At 42.9% G+C, this 20,687-nt stretch overlaps 1 protein-coding gene across 3 annotated transcripts; it reads right to left on the bottom strand.

Moving 5' to 3' along the window:
* Positions 1–3,206: 3,206 nt before the first annotated feature.
* Positions 3,207–20,369, bottom strand: AMTN (amelotin). 3 transcript variants are annotated; one of them, XM_080987516.1, is made up of 11 exons: positions 20,313–20,369; positions 17,676–17,744; positions 15,100–15,144; positions 14,149–14,205; positions 12,586–12,669; positions 11,176–11,268; positions 10,097–10,156; positions 6,825–6,920; positions 5,924–5,959; positions 4,497–4,523; positions 3,207–3,674 (listed from the first exon to the last, which is right to left on the bottom strand). In XM_080987516.1, the coding sequence occupies exons 2-11, from the start codon at positions 17,727–17,729 to the stop codon at positions 3,225–3,227; spliced, it is 1,002 nt and encodes a 333-aa protein (XP_080843642.1). In that variant the 5' UTR covers positions 17,730–17,744; positions 20,313–20,369; the 3' UTR covers positions 3,207–3,224. The 3 variants fall into 3 exon arrangements, with proteins under 3 accessions (XP_080843642.1, XP_080843641.1, XP_080843643.1); XM_080987515.1 differs by lacking the exon at positions 20,313–20,369 and adding an exon at positions 17,837–17,933; XM_080987517.1 differs by lacking the exon at positions 20,313–20,369 and adding an exon at positions 17,837–17,933 and having other exon boundaries at positions 11,176–11,265.
* Positions 20,370–20,687: the final 318 nt, after the last annotated feature.

Genomic DNA, 20,687 nt, shown 5'->3' with positions numbered 1-20,687 from the left:
AGAGACCAGATGGGGCGTTTGAGCAAACAGGGAAGCCCGGTTAGCATTGCAAAGTGTTCAGAGCCACTTACATTCCAGCTGCACGAACCATTTAAAATGGGCGACAGTTCATAAATTGTAATAATGTACAGGTATCTCGTGCTTTCGTTGTAAGGAGGGAGTTCAGGAAGAGGGATTGAAATGACAAAGGAGTAAATGGAGAAGAGAAGAAAGGGAGAGAAGTGGAGGAGCAAAGACTTGTGGAGAGACAGGCAGTAGTTACGTGTCTCGGCAGTTGGTTGGAAGAAAGTCTCAAACAGCAACGGAGCAGGATGGCTGCTTAAACAACTGGTGACCTATCACAAGTCACACAGTCCACTAAGCTATATGATGGGACAGCTGTGGAGCTGCATGATTCTTGCTGCTTGCCTAAGACTGCAAAAGCTGGGGAAAGTTTGTCATGCACCTGGAAGGCTGCAGTACATGGCCAATGAACTAGAAGCATACAGAACTGCCTTACACCATATGTCCATCTAGCCCAGGGTTTCCCAAACCTGTGTCTCCAGCTGTTTTGGGACTACAATTCCCATCATCCCTGACCACTGGTCCTGCTAGCTAGGGATGATGGGAGCTATAGCCCAAAAACAGTTGGAGACCCAAGGTTGGGACACCATGATCCAGTCCAATATTGTCTCCAGACACTCTCAGGCTCTGGGGGTCTTTCGCAGGCCTGACACCTTAGATTGTTTTTGCGGGACAGCCTAGGGATTGCACCTTGCAGGAGCTTCACAACTCCCCTGTTTTTTGAAGGGTGTGAAAGCTTCTCCCAGACATGCTTTGTTCTCAGGTTAACAGATCTCAGGAAAACAGAAATAGCACACAGGTTGTGCTACAATTGCTGGCATTTTAGTGAGGGTTTTCTGCAACAAATCACCAGGGCTGTGTAAGCTTCTGCAGCAAGAAATAGTATATGTGTAGAAATAGTAACTGGGTAAACAGACACACTGTGGTTGGTGAGTCTGTGAGAAAGAATGCTCTTGTTGTCATGATTCATGACCTTGCAGTGTTTGGCAGAAAACTCTGGCGAGGATTCAGGCTATTTCCTCTGGGTGGGGTATGGGAGCATCCCGTTGCCTCTCCATGGCCTCTCCTTGGCCGCCACCACTAGCCTCCTCTCTTGGGCAGCTCGTAGTGGCTTCTGGAGAGCAGGCCAGGAGGGGGAGACATTGAGGTCCAGCCCCACATGACATGTCAGCGCTAAAATATGTACCACCCTCTGTAGTGGCGCCTGCCCTGTGGAACGCCCTCCCATCAGATGTCAAGGAAATAAGCAACTATCTTACTTTTAAAAGACATTTGAAGGCAGCCCTGTATTGGGAGATTTTTAATATTTAATGCTGTATTGTGTTTTTAACATTCAGTTGGGAGCCGCCCAGAGTGGCTGGGGAAACTCAACCAGATGGGCGGAGTATAAATAATTATATATATATATATATATATATATATATATATATATATAGTGCAGGCAGAGGGTAGGGCTGCCCTGGGTGGGAAGAAAGGAGGAGTGGAGCAGAGTGCAAAGGAGTCTTGATATTTTTTAAATATGCTTTGTGCGTCAGTGTCTCATCTTGCTCCTTTCTAAAAATTATTTATTGGTGTGTGTTTTTCTTTTTGTAAATCTACCAAAGAATAAAATAAAATTGGGATGAATGGGTTTTCTTGGGATTACTGCAAGAAGAATGATAATCAGACAAAACTAGGAGGTGGGAAGAGGCTCCACCAATAACAGAGTAGCTATTAAAGCTCTAGTTTGGATTTCAAACTATATTAGATTTTGTTAAACTCGAGCAATGTTTGTTATGATACTCTTGTTAGCTAATGAACCTCTGCTTGTGCAACAGGGTTTTCCCCTTGTGTCCCTAAAATTGGGGTGTGTGCATGAGGAAACCCCAGAACAGGACATGGGGACGAGGGGAGCTCGTTCCATCTGGCAAGCTGTTACATTTGCTCAGGCGTAATATTTGTAATAGCATGACAAACATTTCCAAGCAACCATAAAGAAGAAATAACCAGAACAAGCTTCATATTGTGAATGGAAAATTTTCTCATTCCCTTTAATATGATTAAAACCTTCAGCTGGAATAGCGCACTAAATTCAAGCCCAATCACATGCCTCTGAAAAGATATTTATTGACTTATTGTTTATTATGCATTGCCGCCAGAAATTACTATCAGATGCAATATGGCACAATGAGGAAAGGGACATTTGTGGCACACTGTTCACCAAGTCATGTCAAATCGTGAAATATAATGAATGTGTTCTTTGATGGACAGTCTCTCATTATCTGATATCTTCGGCAGGACACATTTCTCTCCCATGAATTTATAATTTGGGTTTTTTTGGCTTTGTATCATATAAGAAAGTGGATGAAGCACTGTTACAAGTCTTATCCCTAGCAGGCAGGAACTGGCATGTGGCCCCTGCAGACTTAGTTGAAGACAAAAACAACACAGAGGACATCATGCACCTACATTTGTACTTTAAATGGCACCCTTTTACATGTGATTTGGGCAGTTCCTGTGTTTAAAAACTCAGGTCTTTTGCCCACATGTGTAATTTGGCCATTAATCATTTATCACAATAGCCGCTCAGTATATGGAACTTGTTTGCAGGCTACGGATCTATGCTTCCAATGAATTATTGCACAGTGTCTGGAAAAGGGAGATTCTGGTTGCCCTCCCTAAATGGAACTTCTGCATGTGAAGATTCCTCCCTGTATATAAGAGAGAATCTTTATGAAAAAGGATCTCACTGTAAAGAGGCATGAAACTAAATAAAAAGAATCTCACGATAATCTTTCTTAAAATATTTATCACCCAACTCAACCCCTCGTCATTAAGATCTAGAGCCGGAATTAAAAGCTGCTAAGCATTGTTATAAGGCTGCTAAAAGAGTATTTCCCTTTCTGGAATGGGAATTTCCAAATTTTCCAACTAGTAAGGCTGTATCCAACTAAGACCCACTAAAGTTGAGGGGCCTAAGTTACTCGTGTCCATTAATGTCATTGGGTCTCCTCTAAGCAGGATTAATGTTAGATACAATCCATAATGATTATTATTTTTTCAAAAAACAAAAAGTCCTCCAACCACTCCTAGCCCAAATTTCAACTCAGTTACCACACACATGTTAGCATCTGCATATGATATACAATACACAGAAGACATGATAATTGAAAGGTCTCCCTTTATGGTTCTTTCAGTGGCTTACTCGCCACAGTGCTTAATGGCACGTAGCTGTCTCCTCTCACATGTGACCGAGACAGATTGTGCTGCTGCTTCCCATTATTGTCCTTATCAAGTCTTACGAGAGAAGTAGGCGGTTCCCGGAGTTCACTCGGCTCCATATTCATGCCAGCAGTTGGTTCGGCAAACACACCATTCGTCACAGGGCCTGGCTGTCTGAAGCCTGAGGGAGTTGGGTATAACCCACTTGCAACCTCGCTCAGACCATCACTTGCTGTTGGAGAAATCTTCTGGATGGCTGCTGCTGTGCCCTCTGGAAATGGTAGGTTGCCCTGATTAGAACCAGCCTGGTTTGCTGGAAGAAGATCTTCTTGACCTTCAGGAAGGGCCTGGCCCAAAGGGAAGAATCCTCCTCCAGGGACTAGAACCCCAACGATCTGCGACTGTGGTGGCTACAAAGGGAGAAGAAAAGCAATAGAAAACTTGTCAGGATGTCTGACGAGTAACATTAACATCACAGACACATTAATGTCCAACATCTTTGGACATTAGAGAGAGAGAGGAAGGAGGAGGAGGAGAAATGTAGTGCGCCTCCTTATCCACAGTGCTTGAGCTGGAACTTCTGCATCTCCCTAAACCCCATGGTGAGATGGGAGAATACCAAATTCTGCTCCAAGAAAAGCTGGATTCGGTGACGGGTGTACTGTCACGCACATGAACCTTTTTTGTTTTGGCAAGCCTACCCACACATCAATCCTTATTAGTTATTATTGGGCCAGATCAAACTAACAGAAGCCCCTTTGCATTCCAGCTGTGGGTGTGGTCAGAGCCAAAAGAGGGCGAGGCCAGAGTGTGAGGGTGTGGCCAGAGAGGGTAGTCGCACAAACCCACACCAGGAAGCTGGCTAGGGTGTGTTGTACCTAGAGCATCATCAGGTGGGGATAGAGGGGAGGCCAGGGGAGAGTTCCAAGGTGTCCAGTTTTGGCCCTTAGCCCAGAGTTTTCATATACCTTGACTAAAGGCTTCCTCACATTCAAAACTAAAACTAAAATACTCAGGGATACTGAGTCCTGAAACCAAGACTAAATTCTGACATACCCTCCCCCTCCTTGACACAGGATCTCGGAATGGGTGCTTCATTGTTCTCTTATGTAGTGGAGGCCACAGAAGTAAGGGGGCCACACTAACAGGGTGGGCTTGAAACAGCTCAGTGGTGATTGCTGACCAACTATTTTGAGAAATGAATATAAGAAATTAAGGAGTGAGCTACTTACCATTTCTTCAGAACTGAGCACTGCACCCTAGATCCCCAGAAAGGAGAGGGGTGAGATAAGTAAAAGCTAAATTTGCAGAAATATTTTTGTATATTTTTAAATGATATCTTTAAGAAGGTACACAACATACTAACACCAGCAGGCTTTGTGGTTGTTGTTTATTTCATTTAGGAGTAGTTTGCCATGAGGCATCCCAAAAGAAATTTACAATATGCTAATAACAGATATGAAACGATTCAGTATATAAAAACAATAGAAATGGTGTGTGTGTGTGTATGTGTGTGTGTGTGTGTGTGCGCACGTACTCACTTACACACTTACACACACACACACGTCTATTTGAATTCAATGCAAACTGGGTAGTATTGGTAGTAATAGTAGCCTAGTAGTCTTAAGAGGCAAACTACTATATGGCAGAGGCAACGTACAAAATGGACTTCCTTGTTCACAGCTCGGTCTGTCAACAAACGTAGCCACTATGCAACACCACCAGTTCCTAGCTGTTTAGCACGCATCTACGCCATCTGGTATCTTATCTGCCTGTGTGTGATTCTGTGCAGGTTTCATTGGAATTAAAACACCCTGCCAGATCCAGGACAGAGAAATAATCCCCATGCTTTCCACTTGTGTGTTTCTCTCGAGAGCAAAACGTGGGAAGGAAGCGGCCTCACATTGAGCCAGACTGTTGAGCTCAGTATTTTGTATCTTTCCCAACCCTACCAAGAGATGCTGGGGGAATGAACATGCAGCCCTCTGCTTGCGAGGAAAATGCTCTGTGACTAAGCTACATCTCCCCTTGCTATGAGAATGAGCATCTGTAATAAGCTAGAGCCATATTCCCTCACGCAATTAACAATAATGTCAGATTCTAGGAGAATGAGGGAGGTGTTCATGGTGCGTTCCGGCTCCTCTTTTTCTAGAAAAACAGCATCGGACATCCCTATTTTTCCCAGTGAAATGTTGGAGGGTGGGCAAGGAAAGCGAGGCCATGGCCATTAGCCCCCCCTGCCAGGCCATGGGGGAGCTAAATCATGCAGGGAGCCTATATGTGTAGTACAGGTTCACCAGACCTTCCACCAGCACGTGGAGAGTGGATATGGCAGGGAATGTGAGGTCACTCCTTTCCCTCACCCAACTGCTAACTAGGTGCAATGAGAGAACAGGGCAGTGATGGGGACCCTGTGGCACTTCAGATGTTGTTGGACTACAACTCCCATCGGCACCAGCAAGCATTGCCAGTGGTCCGCAATGATGGGAACTGTAGCTCAGTAATATCTGACAGGCGTTCACCCCTCATTTTTCAGGCAAAAAGAAAAAAAGAAAGGGACAACTATATTTCGAGAGCCCAAGAGATTCAGAGTGGATGCCCGATGGATGGGGTATAAATATTATTATTATTATTAAAATAATTTTGTCTAACTTCTTACCTGTGGCCCCATTTGCGCAACTATAATTGGAAGCATCTGCAAGAAAAGTTGTCATAATTGGCACCTCCTTGACAAATTTAAAATAAGCACCATACTTTTAAAGCGGACCCAATGATCCTGGAAGCCGTAGATTGCCCCTTACAAAGCTACAAGTAATCACAGAAGTTATTGGGACATTATTCTCATTTGCATTCCAGTTTCCAATCTCTAGCTGTCTTATCTAGAAGGGTGAGTGCTGTTTTTCTAGTGTTGCACCAGTATCTCTTCACTAGCACCAACATAAATTCCCAAATGGCGAAGGGTGAATAGTGTAGACACTATTAGCCGCCAACCTTTGCTCACTTTGGAGCAGACTTATATAGACTTGCACCATTAGTATGTTTACAGTGCCATCCTGTAAGTGCATGCTCGGAGTTCAGTGGGATTTACTGCCAGGTAATCAGAGCTATGGTTTTCCCAGTAGTGATATATGGAAGTGAGAACTGGACCATAAAGAAGGCTGATCGCCGAAGAATTAATGCTTTTGAATTATGCTGCTGCAAGAAGATCAAACCTATCCATTCTTCAGGAAATCACCCCTGAGTGCTCACTGGAAGGACAGATCCTGAAGCTGAGGCTCCAATACTTTGGCCACCTCATGAGAAGAGAAGACTCCCTGGAAAAGACCCTGATGTTGGGAAAGATGGAGGGCACAAGGAGAAGGGGACGACAGAGGATGAGATGGTGGGACAGTGTTCTCGAAACTACTAACACGAGTTTGACCAAACTGGGGGAGCCAGTAGAAGACGGGAGCACCTGGCGTGCTCTGGTCCATGGGGTCACGAAGAGTCGGACACGACTAAATGACCAAACAACAAATCAGGTATGAGATTGCAGCCTCAAAGTGCTATAAAATACTTACCGATTGGGGTGGCAGCAGCTGTTGTGGCATAGTTGTTCCAACGCCCGCTACAGGCAGCGTCTGAGGAAGTGTCAATGCCCCCAACAGGATAGCAAGCTATGTGAAAAGAAATAAGGGTTTGAAACTATCAGGGACAAATACAGAAAGAGAAGAAATGCTCCATTTGAAATCAATTATGTAAAATCTGATTAAAATTTCTCAGAACCATAAATATTTTAATTCCAAACACAGCAGATGACAGGGACATGAGCTTTGTTGTCATAGCAGAGGCCTTCAGCCTTCAGCCCAGGCCAGCTCATGATGGGTAAGCAGGGCAGCCACAATGTTGCCAAGACAATGTTGAGTCAGTTTGAAGAATGTCGTTGTTTGCATCATTTGACAGGCAGCGTGCAGACCTTCCAAGTGTCCCTATTTTCCAGGGACAGTCCTGTATTTATAGAAGCCAACCCAGTTTCTGATTTGATCCCAGAATGTCCCACTTTTCCTTAGGACATCCCTATTTTCATCAGCAAAATAAGGAGTTATCCAAGCCAAGGAGATATGTAAAAATACAACCTTTAGAAGACACCTGAAAGCAGCCTTGTATAGGGAAGGTTTTTTTTAAAAGTGTTTAATGTTTTGTTATGTTTTTATGTATGTTAGAAGCTGCCCCAGAGTGGCTGGGGCAACCCAGTCAGATGGGCGAGGTATAATGAACGAAATTAATATTATGGAATAGGATGTTCCTATTTTTATTGGAGAAATGTTGGAGGGTATGAGTGTGTGACCTCAACCTGAAGGCCTGAGAATTGGGCACCAGCTTTTTTACTCACAGCACCAAACACAGTTTGGAAGAGGGAACTACAGCAGACAGAAACCTCTGAGAAGAAGGTGTCAGTTTGAGGAGCAGACGTTGGAAGCCCTTTGGTTGTTCTGTTGCACCTGTGCCTCTGGTGATCCATAGATCCTCTTCCACTTGCCTGCTAAAGGGGGGCACACAGGGCCAAACACCATTTTACTTTATCTGCAGCATTTTTAAAAGTGTGCTTTGACTTTGAAGACATGGGGTCGCGTTTTAGACAGGCAACCTATGCAAGGTTCCTGCTGAAAATTCCCTCTCCTCTCAGCTGCTATTTGGGGGCAAATAGAAAAGCATTGTTTAATGTTTGGATAAGATACAAAGATTTGCTAGAAAAGAAAACCCCAAGATGGTTGTCACCAATAGAAGCGAAGGCACAGAAAAAACTCAATATGGAGGCCAAATGGCCAAAATATTGGGAAATTCTGGAACAAGATGGAGACAGACTAAAATTGCAGAGTTTTTAAAAATTGAAAAATAAAAATTGAAAAATAAAGTGCGAGATTGGCTCCATTATTACCAAATAATGGAGGCATACAATTTGGACAAAAAAGTTGGTTTCCAGGTGGAAAAATCAAAATTGGAAACAGAACTGTTAGATCCAAAAATCAAGAATTTGTCAAGAATGTATAACTTGCTGTTGAAATGGAACACTCAGGATGAAACGGTGAAATCAGCTATGATTAAATGGGCACAAGATGTTGGACATAATATAATGATGGCTGACTGGGAACAGTTATGGACCACAGGTATGAAATTCACGGCATGTAATGCCTTAAGAGAAAATTTAATGAAAATGATTTATAGGTGGTACATGACACCTGTCAAGCTTGCAAAAATTTACCATTTGCCCGACAATAAATGTTGGAAATGTAATGAGACTGAAGGTACATTCTTTCACCTTTGGTGGACATGCCCAAGGATTAAGACATACTGGGAGATGATTTATAATGAAATGAAAAAGGTACTTAAATATACCTTCCTGAAGAAACCAGAGGCCTTTCTCCTGGGCATGGTCGGCCAATTGGTGCCAAAGAAGGATAGAACCTTTTTTATGTATGCAACAACAGCAGCAAGAATACTCATCGCGAAGTATTGGAAGACACAAGATTTACCCACCCGGGAAGAATGGCAGATGAAGTTGATGGACTATATGGAATTGGCGGAAATGACTGGCAGAATCCGAGACCAGGGAGAAGAGTTGGTGGAAGAAGACTGGAAAAAGTTTAAAGACTATTTACAGAAATACTGTAAAATTAATGAATGTTAGAAAAATGTTGGAATGAAATTATATGGCTTTAGTAGAAATGTTATAAGGAATTAAGTATAAATAGATTAATAGAGTATTAAAGGAAAAAATAAGGTTAGAATGTGTTAAGATAATTATAGGATAGAAAACAGAGGAAGATGGAAAGGAATTGCTGAAACAATTAACAGAAGTGGAATACAAAAAGGGAGGTGTGAGGAGGTCGTGGAAATAAGTGAATGAAAGATAAGATATTGAAATTGTTTGATTTATTTTAAACTGTTTTTGTTTTGTTTTGTTAGTTTAATGTGTTTAATGTGTCAATGTTATGTAGTGTTTTTGTATTGTATTGCATTGTATTGTATCGTTTTTGTAGTGTTTAAATTGTTGGAAAAGTAATAAATATTAATTTAAAAAACAAAACAAAAAGCAGCTGGGTGGGGGTTGCTGCTCAAGCAGGAAACTGATAGAAACTACATTCTGGATTAGGACTGTTTTCCCTCAAAATACATTCTCCAGCAGTTCAGTACAGTTCAAGAAAGAAAGAAAGAAAAATTCACAACATTTATCAGAAAATTGTTTTCAGAGAAATTTCATTCCAGCTTGAATCTGACCATGAGGTCAGTGGGTGGGCAGAGCCAGCACACTAGTTTCCTGGCAGATGACTCACTGCCGCTTATTGGGACAGCAGTGGGGAGGTTGTGGGAGCACCGGATTGGCTCATCTGGCCCATTCGCACTTCACCCAGGTCTCTGGCACCTTGCCCCTCCCCCTCTTTGTAAGCAACAGCACCTGCTGCTACAGGGTTGGGAGATATTATTTTCCTGTGTGTGTGTGTGTGTGTGTGTGTGTGTGTATTTCTTAGAACCCCAAAGAGCAACAACTTTAACCATTCAAAAAAGAAAAGGAAGTCATTGACAGTGGCTTGAAAGAGAGATGTACCAGAAAAATTGGGGCACATCGTGCTTATGACGTTATATTTTGACTCTTTTAGATAAATAGAAGTTCTGTAATAGGAGCAGCAATAATGGTGTCTTCTTGCATCAGAACACCTTCAGATGTAACAAAACTTCCTATAGAGCAAAACCAGAATGATTTCTTCAATTTCTTTTTGTTAAAAAAATAATAATCTTGCAGTGATGAAACCAAATATAGAACATGGCATGCTTAGGAAGAAAAATAACTTACAGAATTAAGGTCCATTGGGAGCATCTGGGTGAATGGTAGTACATTATAGCCAGGAAAGTTCTGTAACACAAAAATGACTGAGGTTTTTTAAAGTGATTTATGCAAAAACATTGAAAGTCATTGTATATAATACATTTGCTAGGCAGAATATTACTTTGTATTCTAATGTTCAAGGAGTATTCTGGATATCAGATGATGCAACAGAGCAGTGTTTGCTGCTCTGGGAACTTTTCTTGGCTGCGGAATAGGAGAAATCATTCAAATCAATAATAGCAGCTCTAGAATATTTAGGTTAGCCCTTAAAGATCAAACCATTTGAAATCTCATTTTTAAAACTTACTGTTGAGTGACTTCACATTGAATGTTTCCCAACAGTGAAGAACTGATGGCCTCTTTCACATACCACGTTAAGTGAAACCATGGCCTAGCATGACTGTACTAACATGGGGACTCCTGCTGCTGATATTCTCCTCTACAGTTGTTTTGCTGCTGAGCTGCACTGCACTGCAAATAAACCATAGCTTGGCTTATCATGTCATCTAAACATGGGCTTGTGGTTTAGCCCTCTACAGACTAACTATGAGCTTTAAGGTTTGTCCTGTGGTTTATGGCTTGTGGAGAGAGTCTGGGAGAGCTATATCATGAGCTCAGGTTCAGAAGACATCTTAAGCCAAACCATGGCTTAGCTCAGCACAACAGGAGAATGGAATGAAGTGGCTGAGACCTCAACACACATGTGCTTAGCCATGGTTGGCTCATTGTGATGTGTCAACCAGGCCAATGTATCCTTCAGTTTTATTTAAAAACACTGGAAAAGGTAAAACAAGGTTCTAGAAGAAGGTAATAGGAGGGGGAGCTCCAAATGTTGCATCAGCCCCAGTAAGCATAGCCTATGGTCAGGGATGGTGGGAGCTGGAGTTGAACAGTATCTGGACTATATGCTGAAATAAAGTAATTCATGGACTATATGGAGAAATAAAATAAAATAATACTCAAATCTCTGTTACAAGTTAGAAAAGCACAATGCATTTATGATCTGCTTTTAAGATGGCACATAACCCTTTAAGAAGCTTCCTTACTTGCATGTTTGGCCCTCCCAGCTCTGATGGGTTTTGTGGGAAATTGGAAGTAACTGGGAAATTTGCAAACGTCCATTCAAGTGGAGCAACCTGCTAAAGGGTGACAAAGAATCACATTGATCAACATGCATTTAATAAATATAACCTGGAAAGTTGGTTACGCTGGAACAGATGGACAGTGCAGTCCACTCAGAATTCAATAGGAGTTAACCCCATTGTGTATAGAATTTTAGCCAAAGTAAATACACCAGTGTGGTGTAGTGGTCAAGAGCGGTAGTCTCGTAATCTGGTGAACCGGGTTCGCGTCTCCACTCCTCCACATGCAGCTGCTGGGTGACCTTGGGCCAGTCACACTTCTTTGAAGTCTCTCAGCCCCACTCACCTCACAGAGTGTTTGTTGTGGGGGAGGAAGGGAAAGGAGAATGTTAGCTGCTTTGAGACTCCTTCAGGTAGTGATAAAGCGGGATATCAAATCCAAACTCTTCTAATATGGATAAGCATAGTTTGAATCAAGATATTGGGCGTGAGATATGCAAAATTTATCTCCCATATTCTTAGTTGAAATCTGAGCCACAGTCAGCTGTGGTGAAAAGACTTTGTATGTAATCCCAAACACAGTTATTCAGAAGTAGGTCCAGTGGAAATAGATGAGACTAAGGAAATGACTTCAAAACAAGGGTATTTAGCTCTGAAACACACAAGACCAAGAGCAATTTGGACTCTTGAGGTCCATTAGTCCCAGTTCTGATTCTGAATAGGATTGACCCACCTGTCCTACACTTGCTGCTGCAGGAATGTGAACTAGTATTGCCACAGACCCAGAATCATCATTATTCTCTCCAGTCCATAGACTGACCCCTTCATGTGCAGTACAGAGGGACCTAGATGGAACCACTTACTTGGGCTTAAGAAAATGTATTTCTAACCACCTCACTTCCTTTCTGCACAGTCAGTTTAGTAGCACAAATAACACCAGCGGTAAGAGAGAAATGTCTTCCCATTCAGCGCCCAGATCTCTTTGTCTTGAACCACACAGAACAGATGTATATGCAGTCTTCCATAACAGTAACAGAAGCCTCATCTGCAAAGGCAGTCAGGCACCAGACTCCCTCTAGAATGTGAGCCATTATATCAGATCTGCCTGCTGCAAACTTTTCTCATTTTTGCCCTCGAACCATAAGGCCTGGGACTTCTAAGCTCCTTGCTTTCAGCCCACCTACAGCATCTTGTTTAATGGACCTAGCCAGACCAGTTCCACTGGGTCATTCCCCCATGAGCCAGAAGGCCTGCAATTTGGAGTCGAGCAGCTGGCATAGATTTCTCTGTCTGCACTTCTAAAATAGCAGTACCCACTACCATGGAAACGCATTACACAACACTGACTTGTGAGATGAATTCTTTCCAGCTTACCTCATTGGGCACCTGGTTTACTGATGGATTCTGATCTGGAACCAGCTTTGCTGGAGGCATTCCAGGCCCCAATCTTGGCCTTTGCTACCATCAAGGAGGGAACACAAATTAAGGATGAAGTATGCAATTTGAACGTTATTTTTATTTTATTTTATTTTAAGGATCAGGTTTATGTTTGCTTATTGCTTCAGTTCTTAAAGAGAGATGGCCTCTGTTTGAAATAAAGAAAAGCTCTCCCAAAGTGTTGCTACTGCTCCAAGATTTCCTCTTTCTAATGATGAAATTAATTCTATATTGCACTGAGGTTGTACTAGTTAGCAACTGTTACCTATTGGAAGATCCAGTATGGATTGCCTTTGGTTGAGTATATGTCTTCCTTACTCTTTCCTTCCTATCCATTGCTGTTCTGGGCTCCTGTTTTGTTAACTTTGTTATCGGTTAGTTTTGTGGTCTTTTATGATTTTACTATAAATTGCACTTGTTTTATTTGTGATATTTTTGTAACTTTCCCTGGACCATTTGGTGAAGAGCAAGCTATTACTACCTATCATCTACAGTATCTATCATCTATCTATATCTATCTATCTATCTATCTATCTATCTATCTATCTATCATCTATCTATCTATCATCTATCTATCTATCGTCTATGGTCTACCATCTATCATATTTGGGTGGGAAGTGTATCAGAATGTTTGCAATTCAGTATCTGTGGGTCTGTGAAGGACAGCAATGCTGTCAGTTTCGCTGGGGTTAAAACCACACATCAGCTTCTAGGGACAGAAATAGCTTTACTGGGGATGCTGAAGATTGGGAGGAAGTCCCATAAAGTAGAGAAAGCGCAAGAGGCTCAGAGTTAAGGATACTGACAGAAGTCTATTTGAGTAGTGGTGCCAAATGTCCCTTTGAGGCAAGAATAGACTCCATTAGTTCTCCTGGATTATAACATGTGCAGACACTCTCCTATTTGTCTCAAAAAACCACCTGGTTTTGGAAGCATTCCTACCATGCACTCAAAAACCTTGAAATGCTCACAATAAATGCTAGCAAAACTCAGAATATAGACACCCTCCCCCATTACTCCCCTCCTTATTAGTTCTGCACCTCCCTTACTGAGCAGAACCTAGCCTTGGTTTCCATATGCAGCTGAGGATTGTGGGTCTTGTACTCAGTCTCCAGCTGCAAAGATTAGAGGTGTTGTCCAAGCCCAAATCTAAGTTAGGAGAAGCTTAAAGTGGGCTTTGAGCAACTTGAAGTGGGGCAGCCTTGTCTGACAAGGAATTGTTGGCATTCCAAGCTCCCTGTTCTCCATTTCTTGTTCCACTGCCATTTGAACTGGATGCTTCTACTGAGCCATCAAATTAGCCTTGAAATTTCAATGTTGGTAATATTCAGTGGTAAAGCCAGCATACAGGAATACAGAACTAAACTTATGACTGAATTCTGCAGCAGTTAAAGATTATCTTGAGAAGTCACATTCACAAGAACAATGCAGTTGAAACTTAATTTTTCTTTTCCAACTTCTTGCACCTCAATTACTTTGCTTTTAAGGTTATGACAGTACCTGTGTTTGCTGCGGATTGTTCCCCATGGCTTTGTATCTTTGCATCAGTCGTAGTATCTGAGGATTGAATTACAGAACAGTTTCTTGCAAGTGATAAATCTGAATTATTCATCATTGGAGAAGTGATGTAGACTATTCATATACTATGATATATAGTAATTTGCTGACTTTCCCTTCTACTGTGGATGTTTTCCTATACACACATGTATTTAAGCTTGGGAGGCAGTTTATTTCGACTGAAAACTATTCAAAATGTCCACAGCAGTAAAACAAAATAGAATGTTTTGATGAAGACTTTTAGGAGATGTTCGGGTTGGTACAAAAGGAAGAAAAGAACAAAAACGGCACAATAACACCCACAGCTTCACCAGCCCTTATAGAACATTTGTCACCAGAGCTGATAGTACATCAGAGAAGCCAAATATTTGAAGGAAACATAAAACTCCTTTTACACAAAGTAAAAGTTATGCATTCTTTTAACTTTAAACGAGAGTGCCTTGCATCGTTTTTATATGAGGGAAAAGAGAATGAAAGGGTCAGATTACCCAGGAGTGTCTTCCACATACTCTGCAAATAGGAACTACAGTCTAATTCCCACAGAGATCATCTCTTCCTCTACTAAGCATTCGCCCTCAAATTCACCCCAAAGTACACTCTGGCTTAGCGCTGAACAGTGCCAGTCCTTGAGAAACAGGCCCTCCCCTGCCTTTTGCTTTGGCCAGAACCAATAGTTGGGGGGGGGGGAGGCTGAGGCTGAGGAGCTGCCAAGGGAACCCAGCAACTCACAATATGTATATAGGGGGAAGAATCTGTGCCAGTCTCCAGCATCACTGCCATCTTGATAAGCATTTGTCTAGCTAATTATCCAGCTTGTAAAAGCGACGAGGAAATATATAGTTTAAAAGACGCTTTCCTAACATTACAAAGCATGCACACAAGCACACTGCTTACCTCTCTGCTGTTGCTTGTAGCAAGGATTCTGCCCATTTGGTTCACCTAAGGAGGAAGCAAATGCATTCCAGATGAAGTACACCAAAATGGATTGGCGTTGCACAGCGGTGGAGCAAGCTGATCGGGCGCCTGGGGTGGCACGCATGCCCTGTGCTCAGAGCAGGGCCAGCCACCCACTGGGCAGAGCGAGCCGGGGCAGGATGCTCCATGGGGCCTCCGGAGTCTGCCTGCCTCCTCCCACTCAGCAGCCCAACAGCTGAGGAGGAGGCAGCGGGCTGACCACTTGGGACAGTGAGGAGCCTGCAGGCGCACAAGCCACCACGTCACTCCCAGGAGAGACGCATGGCTCAGGCATGCTGCAGGCACGCGGTGAGTGCCGCCCTGCATTTTGTCCCCCCCCCCCAGTGGCGACACCCAGGGTGGACCGCCCCCTTCCTCTGCCACTGGCATTGCATTTCATTCGCTTTTCCTATAACAATTACCTAGTTCATGTTCTAGGATCATTGCAACCTATTCAAAATGAAATAATGGTAATGCAGTAGTTCCTGAATGCTTATGATTGATAGGTCATGTCGCACCAACTGCTTGGGCAGTGCACTGTTTACCGCAATGCATCAGGGTAGCAACATCTCCCCAGCGTCATAGCATGAAGTTTTGGAAGTCTACAGAAACAGAGCGCAGATCTTTCTGCGCAATGAGATGGGCAGAGATCAAGCATCAGCAGAGCTTTGTGAGTTGCAGCATTATATTTATGGCATAAATTTGCACATTAAATTCACTACTCTGTGTTTGCCAGGTGCATCTGCACTGAGCTGCTGATGAACTTTTTAGTGTTGTATTTACATGTGTAAATATTGTTACTCTAAGGGAATATACACGGAACTGCTTATTCTTTCTTGGGTATTGTTTCCAAGCGTTTAAAAATCTCTCCAAGGCCTCTGGTAGAGGATTCACAACCTCTGCTACCCAGTCCTGCTTTAAACTGGAGACATTCAGGGCTTGAACCTGGCACATAGCAGAATGATCTATCCTTGGAGGACTAGGGTTGCCATATTTCAAACCATGAAAATGCGGACAGAAAGGTTGTTGATTTTTTTTATCAAAACCGCAAACAAAATTAACGTTTCTGAACTATTTTTTATGGGAAATCAGCAAAAACGACACACTGCCGACATCGGTTGCCAGATGTCTGGATTTTCCCGGACATTTCACCAATTTTCGCCCAGACACTGCTGCTGACTACGGTATTTCAAATATCTCTGGGAAAGTCCAGACATGCAACTCCAGGTAAGATTCATACAGGACACAGATGCCTCAAAAAGCAAGGTTGAGGGCACTTCTGTGTGTGGGTAGCTCTTTCTCATACATAAAAGTAAGCTTTTAGAATTTCCTTTGAAACCGATGCATGTCCCTAATGTTAATTCAGGATTTACATATTATTATTATTTTTCAAAAGCCAAATGTGTGTCAGCTATCAGAAATTTGGGAAACACGGAAATGGCACAATCAATTCATGTAGTGCTTTGCAAACTAACATGAGCAATGAAAGGCAAGCAGCTGCCTTTAGACAAAGGAAACCTTCCACCTCAGGCAGCTGATTTGGGACACCATGAAAGGGCAGCAAACTGTTAGTTATTTAAATTGTTGTTGTTGTTGTTATGCCTACCCTTGAATTAAGCAAGCCGGCAATCTCTCCTCTGCATATAAACCTTTCTAAATCTTCTCATTCTCTGAAAATGTACACATATACCCCTTACTGTCTGCTTGGCTCACTTGAGAAATGAAAATGAGTATTTCTCAGTGAGCTAGAGCTCTGAAAATGGGCACACGTAAAGTTCAGTATACCCCAATTACTGCAAAAAAAACCCTGAAAGCAGGACGTTTCTATGTCTTGCCTTCAAATTGGGGTGTGTGTGTGTGTGTGTGTGTGTGTGTGTGTGTGTGTGTGTGTGTTATAAATTGTAACCCATGTGGTTAAGGTATTTTGCCACACAGAAAGCATACACATAGTCTGGGACTAGTTAGCAGAAAAAGGCTGAAAAGAAAGACATTCACAGGCCTGCCCCCAGAAACATTATACCCCCGCTGCTGAAAATACTTTCAGAAAGCTAGCTTGTAGCATAGGCATAGCCCACTGCAGTCCCCTGATTACTAGCACAGTGTGAAATTGAGACATTTGTAAGTCTCTCCCTAGGAAATGGGGGGGGGGGAGGGAGATAAGGATACACACACCCACAAAATACTACTTTCAACCAGCTGAAATTTGGTATGTGCAAATGCCGATTACAAAAAAAAAATGTCTGAAAATGAACATTTTCACACCTAAGCGTCAACATTTGGAGCATGAAGTTGCCTCCTGTTTGGGAAAGCATTGCAGCACAGAGGGAGCCAAGTTGCATGTGGGATGGTGAGTTTCACTGACCCTGCAGGCTTGGATTTAGGGAGAAGCATGTTGAACCATTATCAGCTAGAAGCCCAGAGCTATGCCGTGCATTAAGTGTACCTTGCTGTAGCTTGCTAGGTATGTATGTGTCTTACCAAAACAGCCAAGCTTGAGTAGATTAAAAGCTACTTACTGGTAAAGAGATTGCCAACCCCAGAAGAGAAAGGAGTAGAATTACAATCTTCATATTTCAAATTGGTACCTGCATGAAAGAATCAGAAATGAGTTTTTCCCCCACCGTCTTTCATTATTCACATTGAAAATTTCAACCTTGGCATTACAAGGAATTCTTACCACGTGGTTGTATGGCAAATTCAGAAGAAATAATGGCTTGGTCTTCCTGCTGCTTTGTTGAAGCTCTTTCCCCGGCTGCTGAAGACTTTTTGGGATGTACCCGTCTCCTGCATGGAATTTAAACTCTCTTCCAAGTGGGCAGTGATCAAAGCCGAACCCACACACAGTCATTTGTGTTTCACGCAATGCCCAACATCTTATTAGCAGCAAGTATCATTATGTCACAGAAAGTCTGTGGTTATTGAGGGAAGTCTTTTCTCACTGAGGTGGAACACACATGGAATGAGCTAAACCAAACCAGACCCACTTCTCTGAGGGGTGGAACCCAGCTGCCTCAGAGAGAAGGCAATTAACCACCATCACCCCACCTTCAGATCACATGTGATTATTCCTCAGGAGCCCCCATGTTGTTATTTGTTGTTGTTTAGTTGTTGAGTCGTGTCCGACTCTTCGTGACCCCATGGACCAGAGCACGCCAGGCACTTCTGTCTTCCACTGACTCCCGCAGTTTGGTCAAACTCATGCTGGTAGCTTCGACAACACTATCCAACCATCTCGTCCTCTGTCGTCCCCTTCTCCTTGTGCCCTCCATCTTTCCCAACATCAGGGTCTTTTCCAGGGAGTCTTCTCTTCTCATGAGGTGGCCAAAGTCTTGGAGCCTCAGCTTCAGGATCTGTCCTTCCAGTGAGCACTCAGGGCTGATTTCCTTCAGAATGGATAGGTTTGATCTTCTTGCAGTCCATGGGACTCTCAAGAGTCTCCTCCAGCACCATAATTCAATTCACCATAATTCAATCCTCCAGCACCATAATTCATAATTCAGGAGCACCCATATCCTGGGCCAACTCGCCGGTTCTTCAGATTGATGCCCCATCTTACAGAGGGAACATGTACACTCAGAAGGCACTTCTGCACAAACCTTTCTAGGCGGTGCACACAACAAATATGCAGAACATATTTAAAGCACATCTTGGGCATTGTAGTTAAGGGTGCTGCAAATTGTAGCTTTGTGAATCCTGAGAACTGTAGCTTGCCTCTCACAGAGCTACAGTTCCCAGCACCCTCAATGAACTACAGTTCTCTGGATTCTTGGAGGGGGTGGGAATGTGCTTTACATGTATGGTGCATGTGCAGCCCTAGCTGGGTGAGAGATTACATGTGTTCTGCAAATGTGGTCCCTCTTCTGATTCATTCTCTGGGTCTGCATCCATATAGCCCCATCAGAGCCTCTGTTGTGGCACCTGCAAGCATCACTACATCCCTCCTCACCACGTGCCCATTAGGCTCGCTCCTGCCCTTTGTTCTCTTCCTAACATTTGCAGGGAGAAGTCAGGTCCCCCCCCCCCCGGTGTATGTATGTGTTTTCCCTGGGGGGATCACAAAGGCAGCTGTGCTATTGGTCCTGGGTGGTGGTGGTTGGGAGATGAATGGGAGAAATGAGGTATAAGCTGTGTCTTTGCTTCCTATTTGGTTCAGGAAGGAAGTAGAGGAGCAACAGAAGATGCATCGCAGTTACTAAGAAAAGGCTGTGAGTGGGAGGACCAAAGGAATAGGAAGCCCAAGAGATGGGTAGTAGCTGGAGTGGGCTTGACAAAGGCCTCCTTGGAGGGTTTATTTGGGGTGGGCTTTGCCCTTTTCTCTGGATTCTATGACACTACACTCCAAATCTCTGGACAACTTATCCAGAACTTTAATGCAAATATTAAATAGCTTGGGGACAAGGTGGAAGCCTAAGGGGTCTCATAAACCAGGAGTGGGGAATTGGATTTGCCTGGTGGACTGGATGCTAATCTCTCCCCTCCCCATGAGTCCCTTTGACAGCTCGGTGTGGCCATCAGAGATCCAGCATGAGGATGCAAGCCCCGCTGTCCAATTCCAATTTCAGTCTCAAAACCAGGCTGAGAGCCATAATAGAAATAGATCCAAAAAATTAGTGTCTTCCAGGAGCACCTGAAGTTGGGGTGTCAAGCATCTGATACAGATGGAATGTATAGTCATTAAAAATGGTGGGGTCTAAAAAAAAGAAAAAGAGTTCCTTCTGTAATAGTCTTGCCATGCTTTTCTTCCAAACCTTTGGCACCTTGCTTTCCTATAAAGAAGTGTTTATTGTCTTGCCCACCCAGCAGAACATGCTACCTCTCTTTAATCAGCTAGGCAAATGCCCTTACAACTCCGGACATTCTGAGCACATCCTTAGGCTGAACAAACTGAACAGTAACCACAGAAACAGAGGTGCATCCAGATACTCAACCATATATAGGGTCCGGTTCAGATGAAATTCAAAGTGTTTTGCAAATTGGACACAGCTTAACCACTACATATGTTTGGGTGGAAGTTAATGTCACTAAACTTAGTGGGAAGTGCCCAGAATAATAAATATATTTAGGACTGGGCCTAAAACTCCTATTTTTAGGTCATTCTCTCTCTTTTGAAATTCATTGTTTTACACGAGCAATACATTTTTAAAAATACATACGTTAACTCACCCACTTTTTCTGATCACCTCTTGATTTCATGCTTTCCTCCTTCCCCAACCTCTCTCTTAATTACACAAAAAAGAAAAAGGAAACAAAAAGAATATTTATAACAAGTTACTTCTTGCACCAAACCTACACCTAATTCTGGAATTGGGTAACCTGACCATCATACCATAATTAATGGTTTAGACAAGGCAAAAATGTCCTCAAGATTATCTGTAGTAGAGATGAACACAGCATCAGCAAAACAGAAATGATGGTTAATTAGATTGTGATAATATAGATGAAAATGACAGATTGACTGGTGGTATATAATTTTACTTCCCCAACTTTTCTCTAGAGTGTGAAGAAACTAATGTTTCCCATTTAGGTTA

Source organism: Podarcis pityusensis (genome assembly GCF_964106645.2).
Source record: "Podarcis pityusensis genome assembly, chromosome: 17".
NCBI classification, from domain to species: Eukaryota; Metazoa; Chordata; class Lepidosauria; order Squamata; family Lacertidae; genus Podarcis; species Podarcis pityusensis.
The sequence above is the reverse complement of the archived record's forward strand: the minus strand, read 5'-3'. Positions and strand labels throughout refer to the sequence as shown.